The sequence below is a fragment of the Bison bison genome, unplaced genomic scaffold (assembly GCF_000754665.1).
Source record: "Bison bison bison isolate TAMUID 2011002044 unplaced genomic scaffold, Bison_UMD1.0 scf7180017862979, whole genome shotgun sequence".
Lineage (NCBI taxonomy): Eukaryota > Metazoa > Chordata > Mammalia > Artiodactyla > Bovidae > Bison > Bison bison.
In genome coordinates this window covers 2271663-2284295 of record NW_011493551.1, presented here as the reverse complement: position 1 = coordinate 2284295, position 12633 = coordinate 2271663, and the positions used below count along the sequence as shown (strand labels likewise).

Below are 12633 nucleotides of genomic sequence, written 5' to 3'. Positions count from 1 at the left end.
GGGACAGTCGTGGGGGAGGAGAATGAGCACTAGACTTAGTCAGGAGACCCAGCGTTTCCTCCCATTGGCTGTGTGAACTTCGACAAGTCATCTAACACTTGCCGGTCCTCTTTGCTCTCATCTGGGCAATGGAAACGGGCTGGCTGTGATCTCGGAAGTTCTGCCAGCCTGTTTAGTGTGATTGCAAAGCTAGTTAGGAGTGACTCAAAGCAGAGTGGCCTCAAGACTGGAGACAGAGTGGGCATTTCTCATGAGTGAATGTAACTGCTGTTTATCAAAAACCTACTGTGTCAAGGGCTATGACAGACCCAGGGCCAATGCTCTCTAATCTTCACATTTCCCTGCTTTGCCGAGTAAGAACTCAGGCCCAGAGAGGTCGTTTACCTTGCCCGGTGGTACTCAGTGAATAAATGGCAAAGCTCAGATTCCAGCTTAGATCTCCAGCCTGCAGAGCCAGTGCTATTTCCACCTACCACTCAGGAAGGAAGCATAAATGTGTCTCCTGTAACTCTCCCCTTTAGAGACTGTGACAGGGCAGAGGGGAGTTATGCAGAACCTATATCACAAGCCAAAATCTGCAGAGACCAGAGAGAACGTGAAGCAGCATTGTCCCCTGCATCGCTGGAAAAGTAACTCAAATCTCAAATCACTGGGGCTTCAGCTGATGGGAGCAGGTGCTCCCCTCCCCTCCGGGGCCCAAATCCAGTCTGAACTCAGGGACCTTGACCCCAAGCAGACAAGAGCACTTGGTCTAAATGGTAACATTCCTAGGATCCTAGACTGCAACAGAGTCTGATCAGTCAGCTGAAGATCCCCAGGCCAACCCTGCAGGGCTAACAATTAATTCTGGCCTGGGCCCAGGGAGAGAGGAAAATGCACTCCCAGACTGGTGGGAAGCGCCCCAAGGCCTCTGCCCTTAGAGGATAATTTACAAGGTGAGATTAAAGGAGCTAAATTTGTCACCTAAGCAGGGAGCTTGGGACTTAGAACAAACTGCAGGCATCCCCACTACAGGCCAGGGGATTGTTCACGGCCACCCTCCTCCGCCTAACAAGGTCACTTAGAAGCATCCACTATTCAGATAAGTAAGTGGTGAGACATATCTCTGAGGTTTCCCAGCAGGCAGGCTGGCAAAAGCCCCCTGTCCACACAGTCCTGGCCTTCAGCATCTTTCCCAGCAGAACCCAGCTGCCTGTATCATGACCACTCGTCACAGTCTGAGAGGAGTGGGAGGCCTACCTATGGCATAGCTGGCCAGTAGGAAGCCAGCTGATCCAGCCAACACCTGGAAATGCTGACTCCTGGTCTTGTGAACAATCAGCCCAATCCTGGTCACCTGTAATAACGGCCAAGCTAGTGTGAGAGCTGGGCTCACAGGCTCTGCTGCCGGCCTGGCTGGGGGCTGGGGGCTGGGCAAGTGTGGGAGAATGAGAGTCGAGGGCTCAGAGAGATGCTCCCCTTGATTCAGATGAACCCCAGAGAGCCCAGAGGACAGAGGGAACCCACACCAGAGCCCAGGACTGAAGCAGGTCCTAGAGCTGCCCTGAAGTCGGTATCAAAGGAGAAGAGAAGGAGGAGTCCCCGGCTGAGGGCCACCGCCACTCACATCACCCCCGCTGTCCTTGATGCCCACAATATTGGGGTGCTGGGAAAGCGTGACCACCGCATCCACTGGCAGGTCCAGCCCCGTGTTGGCTGGGACGCTGTACAGCACCACAGGAACTGGAGACAGGTCAGCCACCTGAGGGGTGCAGAGAAGAGAGGGGAGGCCAGCTGCCCCAGGCCTGAGGCGGTCGGAGCCTGGGTCTGTGCAGGACTGCCTGGACCGGCCCACCTCCTGGATGAGAAGTCACAGAGCTGGGCACCCTGATTGCAAGCGCTGATCCTGGGTGATACTTATGAGTGCTTTCTGTGTGCCAGGCACAGCTCCAAGTCCTTTTCATTTTGATTGATCCAATCTTCCCTGGAGGAAGATTCATTATTCCTCCCATTTGAGGGGGCGGGAAGAGCGACACAGCAGGGTTAGGTCAGTTGCCCACAGTCACACAGCTGGTACCTGGTGGTGTCCCTCCCCTCCCCCAAGCTGCCATTCATGGGAAGTCAGCTCACCACTCTGCTCCTAGCTTCTCTCCTCCCCTCCCTGGGCAGAATCTCTGCTCTACCCAGCTTCCTCTGGGCCCAGGCCTCAAACCCACACCCCTACCTTAACCCACCTTGGTGTAGTGGTGAATGAGGGCGGCGCTGCTCATGCGGCCACGATAGTAGCAAGGGGTCACCACCATGGCGGCGTCAGCCCCGACCTGGGCCATGCTCACCGTCATCTCCACCGTGGCCTGCGTAGCTACAGGAGGAAGAAAGAAGTCTTCCCTACAGGCCATGGTGGGCGAGGGCAGGAGGGAGTGGACCAGACTAGGACCGAGGCAAGCAAGGGATGCAGAAGAGACAGAGCAAGATCTAGACTGAACCCAGCTCCAGGCCAGGGAGCCAGCCCCCACACCCAGCCACCGCCAGGCCCGGGCATTCAGGCCTCACACTCGCAGCCGGAGCCAGCCAGCAGGAGCTTGTCCTTGGGCAGGGCCTGGCGTGCGCGGCTCACCACCTCCAGGCGCTCACTGCTGGTCAGGAAGGGGAACTCGCCATTGGAGCCCTGGACCACGAAGCCTGCAAGAGAAGCAACACCTTACCATCTGCTTGTGAAAAACTGGCCGTTGGTCTTAACTCACCCAGGTTCCTATCTCCCCATCACCACTGTTTTTCGTAATTTCCTTCCCATCTTTGTCCTGAGACAGGCAGAGTGTTGTACCCTGTTGCAGTGACAGTGTTCACACCATTTTTTTTGTTTTAATGAGATATTTCAGCATACCAAAAAGAATAGATAATAATATAATCCACATCAGTGTACCCAGTACCCTGACAACCTCCCCCCATCTCTTCCTCATCTCTGGCCTGTCTCAAGTGTTCATGGTTCCCATTTGTGTCTCTTTACCCTTGAAACACAAATCTGGAGCCATAAACAATATATAATAAGTTTCTTGCCTATTAAGACTATAGAAATGGAATCACATAATCTTCTGCTCTTTGCCATTTTTGCTCACCATTAAGTTTTGAGCTTTGTCCACAGCAGTACAGAGAGCCCTGATTCATTCGTTTTCATTGCTATATAATACTCTCTTGTGAAGTTAGACCACAACTTACTTTTCATTCTCCTTTTGACATTTAGACTATTTCCTATTTTTCTATTATAAACAATGCTGAAACCAACAGTTTAAGAGTTTCTCTCAGTTTAGAGACTCAGGTGTGTAATGGCTGAGTCACAAGTAAATGCACTCTCACGTGCCAGACTTCTAGTCAGCCAGTCCATATGCAGCAGCTCACGGAAAAAACTGTGAGTGCTCGTTCACATCCATCCTGAGTACTGTCAGAGCAAATTCTTGCCAATTTTCTGGATGAAAAGTGGCATCTCATTATTTTATTTTGCATTTCCTGTTTTATCCAATTTGTGAAGTTTCTAACATTAGAGGTGTCAATCATTTCATATCCACAAGAGACCAGTAGAACTGATGCTCTTTAACTCGATCTAAAGGGAATGCAAAGCCATTTTCCTCTCAGCTTTTTTCATTCAACTTTCTCTTTCCTCTTCTTTCTCCTCTCCATCCCATCCCAAATTTTTTCCCTTAAATGTAGCATACAATACACGAAGATTGTTAATAAATAGAAGACTATTGGGGAGAAAGGAAAGAAAGTGGGGGCTATATTAATATACAAAATCACTGCCATACAGTTCTGACAGATATCTGATTTGGAGGTTCCTGACAGTCAAAGCTAAAAGGGAAATGTAGTCAGCTGACAGATATGTAGAAATCAAGATAAAGCAAAGCAGCTGCCCTGGAGAAACACAGATTTTCCTGGCACTGGGACCGAGAAAGATTGTTCCTGTGAGTCATCCTTAAGGGGACACAGTGCTGGTGGGGAGTCAGCTTTACACCACAAGGCTTTCTCTGTGCTGTTCACTATCCCATCAAGTCCACTGAGCGGGCTGCCAGGAGAACTTCCTGGATACTTAGCATTTCTCCCCCAGTTTCGTGTCTTGGTAACATTGCAGAGAACATCTGGAGGCAAATAGCTTTCTGCTTCTGTCAGATGATCGCCTCAGCATCAGTTCCTCCATGTCAGGCTAGGAGCCCATGGTAGAAGTCTCAGTGATTTCTGTGGATCATCCCACTCACAAGAGTTACCAACCCCAGAGAGGGCTCCAGTCCAGCCGTGACAGGACCAGTAACCTCTGGCTAAGGATTTAGAGGTCAAGCTTCTGCTCCTGCCTCCCCAAGCCCTCTTGAAGGGGGCTTCTTGATTCAGACATGTCTCCAGCCATGGTCACTCACTCCCAAGTCCCCTTTCATTCTGGTGGCCAAGTCCAGAAACCTCCATGTCCCACAGGTGGACTTGGCCTAAACAGCAGGACAGCTGGGTCTTGAGCTTGGCCAGGAGTGGGCGAAGCAGGCCCTGTGCTCCAGACTCCTAGTGGCCTCTCCTCGTTTTACTTAAGGGAGCATCCAACCCAGACCTGACTCTCAAGAAGGCAGGGAGTCCAGGCTGGGGAAGAGGAAGTGTGGTAGACCCAGGCAAGCGCTGGCCTCAGGCCCCTCTGGCTGTTGGGCAAGTTCCATCCCTCTCTGAGACTCCAGACAATAAGGGCACTAATCCTACCTTATAGAGCTGTCTTAAAGGCTCAAATGAGAAATGTATGAGAAAAAACCACTCTGAAGTCTGTGAAGTGATACTGCAAAGAACCCCCTCCTTTTCCTTGACCAGATGTCCAGGTTCAGGCCCAATGTGCCGCTGGGTGTGGAGGCGGGGCTAAAGCAGAGGAAAGGCCAGAACTCTGGATGGGTGGCGAATGAGGAGAGTGAGCGCTTGGGGAAGCAGGGAGCAGCAGAGTTGGCAGCCAGAGCCCAAGTTTAACTCCCAGTGTGGCCCCTCGCCAGCTCGGAACTCTTGAGCAAATAGCTTAATCAAACTTCAGCTTCCTCAACTGAAAAATGGGGGTAATTTTAGTGCCCTTTTAAAGTTATGTGAAGTTTAAGTGAGATCCTATTTACAAATGCCTATAATAGACAGAACCCAGCACTCAAGTAGCTATAGTCATTATGGAGTCAGAGGAAGTGCTCAAGCCTTAAAACTGGAAAAAGGCAACTTTCAGTCTGAGGAGGGGGACGGTGGTTGGTATTGGGAGGAGGCTGCATTCAGGGACCTCTCAGCCCCTCCAGCTCTAGAGGAAAGAGGCTCATGTCAGAAGCCTCTCTCCCTTGCCGCATGGTTACTCTGGGTGCTCTAGGAGCCAGTGTGGCCTGATGAGGGGAGTTGGGTGGAGGCTGAAGACACACAAGCAACAGGGTGACTTACTGTGGCCAAGAGGAAGCACAATCTCTTGTATGTAAGGAGCTTCCCCAGTCAGTATTACACACCTTGGCCCATCATCATTGCCACCTCCTCCGAGAAGTCTTCCTGGAATCCAGTCTTCCCTGAGCGTGTTTCCTCTGAACTTCTCTTGCCTGTTGTAGTCCTTCTCTGCTGTCTATTCAAAAATGCACGGAGATCCTCAGAATCCTTCAACCTCCCTTACCCCCACCTGTTGGGACTAGGAAAAATTTCTCCAACTGGCCTCTGCTGTGAAATGAGGAAATTGAACAGATATTTTCCTAAGTCCTCCTTGGCTTGAGGCTTTGGAGTCACTTTTCAGGCTTTTCCTCCTCCCCTTTGCTGATCTCCAAACACTCCCTTCCAGCCAAACTGACTGTCAGAGCCCCCAGACACACAACCATCTTCCTGCGGTACGCCTTTGCTCCTGCTCTTCCCTCTGCCCAGAACACCTCCTTAGTTGCAGCCCCCCACATGCTGCAAGGACCTTGAAGCCTTCCTCAAGCCCCCTCCCCACTGGACTCCACGGTGTTTTGTCCTTGCTCAGCACTAGTCTAGAAGAATCTAGGTCAAGGATGGCAGCTGCCTCACTTTGGCCTCCTCTGTGACACCTAGCACACTGCCTGTTGACCTATGCGTTAACAATGGGTAGTATAAAAGAAAAATCATCCCAAACCTGGTCTGGGGCAGAACTTTTTTGCATGATGTAATTCATAACCTCCCACTAGGAAGAAAGGAAAGTTCCTGATGAAATGGTGAAGCAATTTCCTAATGAGTTTTAATGGAATTAAGCCTTAATCTGGGAAACCAGCCACCCCCCACCCCCCAGCAGACTCTCAGGCAAGAGGCTAGTGACTGTTAACTTTTCTTTGTATCTAGTCTAACAATGATTTAACCATTCTCCTTTCTTATAAAAAATATCCTCACCAAGAGTTTATACTTGAATTGGCTCCTTAGAAGCTATTTTCCTTGAAGTACAACTGTAGTAAAACTTTGACATGAGCTCATAACTGACTTGTCCAATAATTTTTTGACTTTTAACTTGAACTACCTTCAGATTTACAGGAAAGCTGCAAAAATGGTACAGAGGATTTCTATACATCCCTCCGTCACCGTACCTAACTAGAGAAGAGTGATCAAAACCAGAGAGTGAACAGGAGTACAATACTAACTGTGGACCTTATTTGAAATTTTTGCCAGTTTGAAACATTTTAAAAGCTAAGATTCCAAAGTCATAATTAGCTAATCTGAAATTTTAGGTATTAAGTTTTTAATAAGGGATTTAAGGTCTTTCAGATAAATGCACATATTTTAATGATCATTTTCAGAAGCCAAAACTCACTGCTTTTGGTTTCTGTCTAATTAGCATCTTCCAACATTTTCTAGGAGGATTGGCTCCATTTTTTTCCTAATTAAGATTTTTATTATGAAGTACCTTTCCTTCTCCAATGAAGTACCTTATACACACACATATCAACGTTTATATAGTCACTGGTTAGTAGTGTCAGAAATATTCAAATACTCCTAACTGTGCTCCATAAAGTCACAATTGACAACATTTAGAGTGTTTATGGATTTATCCATTCTTTGCAATGATTCTAGGCACCTCCTTCCTGGAGTTTGAGGCCCACAGTTTGGAAACCACTGGTAAATCCATAAAAGATACAAATGGTAAGAAATGTCTCTGTAAAGGAGACACTGGGGGTTAGACAGTGCCCTGTAGCTGACTTTTCTCAAGTTTCGTGGGGAAGACAGCTGTCTCCCTTTAACAGCCTAACAGGGAGGTCACCATTTGCCCCAAAAATGGCTTCTTGGGACCCAGAAAGAGGAGGTAGGGAGAGTCCCAGGCTTGCGGGTCTCTTGCACAGAGCATGTCAGGACATGTGGGAAGAGGACAGGGACAATTATGAGAGACAACAGTTCAGGGGACAGTGGGCATCAGACCAGGGAGCAGCACAGAGCAGGGATTAGGGATACAGGCTTTGGAGTCAGGGCACGCTGGGCTCTGACCCCAGCAACATCCACCTACTGTCTATGTCACCTCTGGGAAGATTACACCTCTGAGCCTCACCTGCAAAGTGGAGATAACGTAATACCTTCCTCTTGGGTCTGTGCCGTACATGACACAGAGCGTGGCATGTACTAAAAACTTAAAAAAAAAGGTGGTGGTTGGAGGGAGGGATTTCCCTGGTGGCCCAATGGCTAAGACTCCACACTCCTAATACAGGGGGCCCAGGTTTGATTCCTGATCAGAAACTAGAGCCCAGATGCCGCAGCTAAAGATCCCACATACTGCAACTAAGACCTGGCACAGCCTAAATAAATAAATATTAAATTTTTTTTTAAAGGCAGGGGAGTGATTGTAGTATGAGGAGCAATGCTGCTACTTAGTAGTACTGCAGCAGTGGCAGCCCCAGCCCCAGCCACAGCAGCATAAACCAGGAGACAGAGTACATAGCCCAATACCGTGGCTCTGACGGTAGCTGGTGGGGAGGCACCAGCATGATCCCAGTGGGGGAGGGGAGAGAGCAGCACCAAGAGGACTGTAGACCTACATCCCACCCCTACTTATTTCCAACTGCACCGTACTTCCCCGCACCTCGCAGCTCCTGGCTGCGTCCTCCTCTGGCGGCAGCAGGTTAGCGGGAGTTGAGCCCTGTGGAGACTTCCCATACCCAGAACCTAAGACCCCAGAAGCTAATTTAGGGATCCTTGAATCAGCCTACCAGAAGAGGACTTGGGAGGAGGAACACTCTCCCCAGAGGCTCGCCCAGACCCGGGGCTGGCCACAGAGCCTCCAGACTCAAGAGTAAGGGTATGCAAGGCTTTATTGGCTCAGCTCAGGCATTTGGCATCAGTGTGTTGCTCTCGGCTGCTCCTGGGATCTGCCTCTCCCATTTTCTCTCGGGCGTTCTTCAGGGGCCTGTGAGTCTGCCTCAGTTACCTCAATTCTCCCCAGCTCTCCCTCATCAGGGGCCATCAGGTGCAGACCCCACTCATGGAGCTGAAGGGGCCCAGGACCCCTTGTAGGGGACCTGAGGAAGAAGGCACTTGGGCAGCAGCATCTTACTCTGGGCCACATAGGTTGCCCCATCAGAGAAATGGGCCACACAGGATGCCTGTGTTTGTGTGCCAGCCCTGCGGGGGGAAGGGGCATCTCCATCTGTGGTTAGGTGGCTTTAAAGGGGTGGTAGCCCTGGGGGCTGCGGTTGGGCAGGCTGTGGGACTGGTGGTTTGGATAACCCTGGTGGCCATGGTGGCAGTGGCTGTGGTAGGTGTGAGTGTGGTTGGCGCCAGCTACGGTGGATTCCCGCTGGGTGAGGAAGTTCCCCTTCAGCTTCATCTCCACCTCCTCGAGGGCCTTCAGCTCCTCCTGGTTGATGTCCTTGGTCTCCAGGTGGCCCGAGTTCTGGCAGGCTGTGGCCCGTTGCAACATGGAGTTAGCCAGCTGCTGCCCCTTGGTGTCAATCTCCTTGGTACAGGCTGCCACAGCGGCCCACGTGGCCTCCTCCGCGGACGAGGACTTCCCAGACTCCTTGTGGGTCTCTTTGGTCATGGAAGTCCCAGACATTCTCTGCTTGCTGGTGAAGGACTCCCGGTGAAGGGCCATGCCCTCGTCTCCTTGCCGCGTGGTGAAGGTCTCCACGCGAATCGTGGTGCTGGCCTCCCCGCTGCCACTGTCCGGCTGCGGAGCAGCGGCGGAGCTGCTGGGCCCGGCGGTGTTGAGGCAGGCAGTGTTGCTGGTGGCCAGCTTCTCCTCGGAAAGACGGCTAAAGTGCGATTTGATCCAACTCTCATCATTCAATTTTTCACTGTCTGTTGGCTCCTGCACCTCTTGTGAGGTCTCAGAATCTGTCTTCCTTTTCCTCTTCCTCTGCATCCACAACACGAGGCCTCCACCTCCCAGTAACAGGGCGGTCCCCAGCACCACCCTGCATGATGGTTGCTGGATGAGCTCCAAGAAGGGCTCCAGGACCCCACGCCAGGCGGGCAGAGCTAAGAGCACACTGGGAGTGGGGGAGCCCAGATGGTCTGGTTCATGCTTGAAAGGACAGGCTCTCTGAGGGTGTCTGGCAGGCAGGCCCCCCACTGCACCCTCCCTAGGATGCCCCTCCCGCCTCAGCAATGAACCTCATTGTGAGGAAGGTGGTTGAGGGGCGGGGTGGGGAGAGACCACACAATCCTTTATGTCCAACCTGACAGGAACGGCCTGAGGCCTGGGACCTTTCTCCCACTCTGCCAGTTGTTCCTCAAGTCAGTAAAAGAGTAACTTCCCCAATTCTGAGTCCCTTCTGCCTCCTGCTTGGGATCTATTCTGCAAACCAGGCCATCTTATCCTTTAGTCTTTGGTTTCTTTTCGTCCTCATCTGGTGGTCCCCAAGGGACAGAGGCTGCTGGCTCAAGCTGGCTAGGGTTGAAGGGCCTTCTTGACTGGGCTGGCATCCATTCCTTGTTGCCTAAGCCTCGTGTCTCCCCCCGTGCGGGGCCTACCGCGCTATTGGCTCAGAGCATTCCATCTCCACTTGCAGCCACTAGCCCCATTACAGAGAGGGCCCAGAAGAAAAAGGGAGGGGCTCATTCTGAAGTAACATGAGGTCACAATTGGGCTGAGAAGGCAGAAAACATAGAATAGGCGACTTCACCCAGCCCCAGATCCCTGGGGCTCTTTCAGGATGGGGGCTGCTACCTCTTGCCTTAGTGATGCCCCTGCAAACCCAGACTTTGCCCCTACTCCTGAGTCCCCTGTAAATACGCACAGCTCAGGTGATGAATGAGTGGGCTGGCTGGCCAGGTTCTTGTAGTTACAGACAACCGAGAGCCTGGCCCTCAATCCCAAATTATACCCAGGGCCTCTCAGGGTAGACAGGCCTGGGTCACTCCCAGAGACATAGACACATTTTTTTTAATGCCAAAATACAGTTATAAAAATTGTGATATTTTAAACAAAATATTTTATCTAACAAACGAATGGCTTCAATATACACAAAAATATTAATATGACACATCACAAGAATCCATGGACTTGCCTACATAATAAGGGAATAAGACAGAAGCTTCAAGTTTTATGGGAAACATCATCTCTCTGCTCCTGCTGGAGTAGTTCTGGGGTAATCCACTAACCTCATTTGGAAATAACAATTCAAAGTTCATTTTTGAGGTTGTTTGTGGGTGTGAGTTCAGGGACAAACGGCCCTTCTGCAAAAACCCCTCCCTTTTTTCTTTGGTTATAAGTTTTATTTAAATGAATATTCTTTATTCAAATAATTAATGCAAATTAACAATGCTAAATAAATAATAAAAAGTTTCAGGGAATGTCTTCCAGAAGAATCTCTTAACTGTTCACTGATTCCTCAAAGACAGGTTCCCATCTCTTTATTTTTTTTTATTCTATCTATATTTGCTCAGTCATGACCAACTCTTTGTGACCCCATGGACTGTATCCTGCCAGATTCCTCTGTCCATGGGATTCTCCAGGCAAAAATACTGGAGTGGGTTGCCATTTCCTTCTCCAGGGGATCTTCCCGACCCTGGGATCAAAGCCAGATCTCCAGCATTGCAGGCATTTCTTTACCATCTAAGCCACCCAGGCAGCCTATTGATCATCGCCTTTTTGGAGAACCTTTAATTCATTGCAGGACGCCGTGGCAATGGGATGTGTGATGGTTCCCTCCTCTGCCCCTGAAACCTGGCTGCAAAAAGAGGCAAAGATCCAGCAAGAGACACACAGATTTTCGAGCTAAAGTGGCTCATTGCCCCTTTCCCAGGCATTCTGACTGCATCCTGGGAGCTGTGACAGGGCCATTATAGCCCAATATTCTCTGTGCCAGGGCCTCAGGTTTGGGCTCCTTAGAAGAACTGCATTGAACGCTGTGGCCCAGTTCTCATTCTAAAATGAGGAAACCGGATTAGAGAGTTTCAGTGGTTTTTCCAAGGTCGTAACAGGCAGAAACATACTCCTACAAGTCTTCTAACCCTGGATGTTGGGTTCTTCCACACAGCGCCCTGCTCCCACGTGTGTGGGGGTAAGAGAGAGCTGAGGTGAGAGCTGACGCCTGCGTAGGTTGTATGGGAAATGGACCAGTGGCTAGTCTGCCAGTCATGGCAGCCATGCTCCCAGGCACCCCAGTATCCCCTGCAGGAGTGAGTGGGGTAGGGGAGGGGAAGGAAGGGTGCAGAGAAGAGTCTGGGGTGCACACAGACCCCAGATCAAAGTCCACCCTCCCCACCCCTGCACTAGAGTGTCCTTGAACCTGGGAGGTGAGGCCCAGTCTTCTCTCAGAGATTCAAGGAGCTTCTTACTTTGTTTCAAGAGAATCAGGCCTCAGCTCAAACCTTCAGGCTCCAGTGAGCTGGGCCCCAGCAGAAATATCCTTTGTGTCACTGCTCAATGTGGGCATCCACAGGGCACTCACTGTGTCCTAGGGAAGGGTCACATCGCCTGAGCACAGAGATCTGAAAGGGGTCTCCGCTAGGCCACGGGTGCTGTCACAGTGCGTCTCTGCCCACAGTGGCGATCATACTGTTACTCTAATCAGCACCATCGTTGGAGTCCATGCCTGCTAATGTATATCACCCTCCACAGTTTACAGCATGCTCTCACTTGCATCCTCTCAGATTCTTCTCCCAACCCTCCTATGATGTGGCCATTATTACTCCCACATGTCAGATGGGGCAACTGAGGTCTGGAGAGATTTATCTCACAGCTAAGTCAGTGGTCGAGCTGTGGTTTGAATCGAGAGTCCGTGTTCTGAACTGCTCCACTGTATCACCCCGGTCAGAACCACTCCATTCCCAAGTTGGTGCTGTGTGTGCTAAGTCACTTTAGTTGTGTCCAGCTCTTTGTGACTCCATGGACTGTAGCCGGCCAGGCTCCTCTGTCCATGGGATTCTCCGGGCAAGAATACTGGAGTGGATTGCCAGGCCCTCCTCCAGGGGATCAAACCTGTGTCTCTTGTGTCTCCTGCATTGGCAGGCAGGTTCTTTACCACTAGCGCCACCTGGAAGCCCTGGTAAGTTGGGGCTGACCAGGGTCTATCTGTTGGAATCTGGTCTAGGGGGGGAAATTCATGGGTTGGCAGTGGAGTAAGCCGAATGTGACCAGGCAGCCTGACCTGAGTTCAAATCCCACCTCAGCCATTTATTAGCTGGAGTGACCTTGGGCAAGGGATCTCATCAGTGTGAGCTCCAGCTTCCTGGCTGTGAAATGGAGTGACT

At 50.8% G+C, this 12633-nt stretch overlaps 2 protein-coding genes across 2 annotated transcripts in view; both read right to left on the bottom strand.

The window, feature by feature from the left end:
- The window catches only part of HOGA1 (4-hydroxy-2-oxoglutarate aldolase 1), a 22286-nt gene that overhangs the window by 8531 nt on the left and 1122 nt on the right, over window positions 1–12633 (bottom strand). The window contains exons 2-5 of the mRNA XM_010833066.1: window positions 2533–2661; window positions 2214–2341; window positions 1607–1741; window positions 1240–1336 (exon numbers count right to left, since the gene is read on the bottom strand). Coding sequence (XP_010831368.1) covers window positions 1240–1336; window positions 1607–1741; window positions 2214–2341; window positions 2533–2661 — 489 coding nt within the window. The remainder of the gene's footprint in view (window positions 1–1239; window positions 1337–1606; window positions 1742–2213; window positions 2342–2532; window positions 2662–12633) is intronic.
- LOC104983564 (chromosome unknown open reading frame, human C10orf62) lies at window positions 8229–10779 on the bottom strand. Its single transcript, XM_010833064.1, has one exon. It carries the CDS (start codon window positions 9296–9298, stop codon window positions 8588–8590), a length of 711 nt encoding a protein of 236 aa, XP_010831366.1. The 5' UTR covers window positions 9299–10779; the 3' UTR covers window positions 8229–8587.

Excerpts from the sequence above, each read along its gene's own strand:
- LOC104983564 (XM_010833064.1), bottom strand. The coding sequence starts at position 9,298 with ATGCAGAGGAAGAGGAAAAGGAAGACAGATTCTGAGACCTCACAAGAG.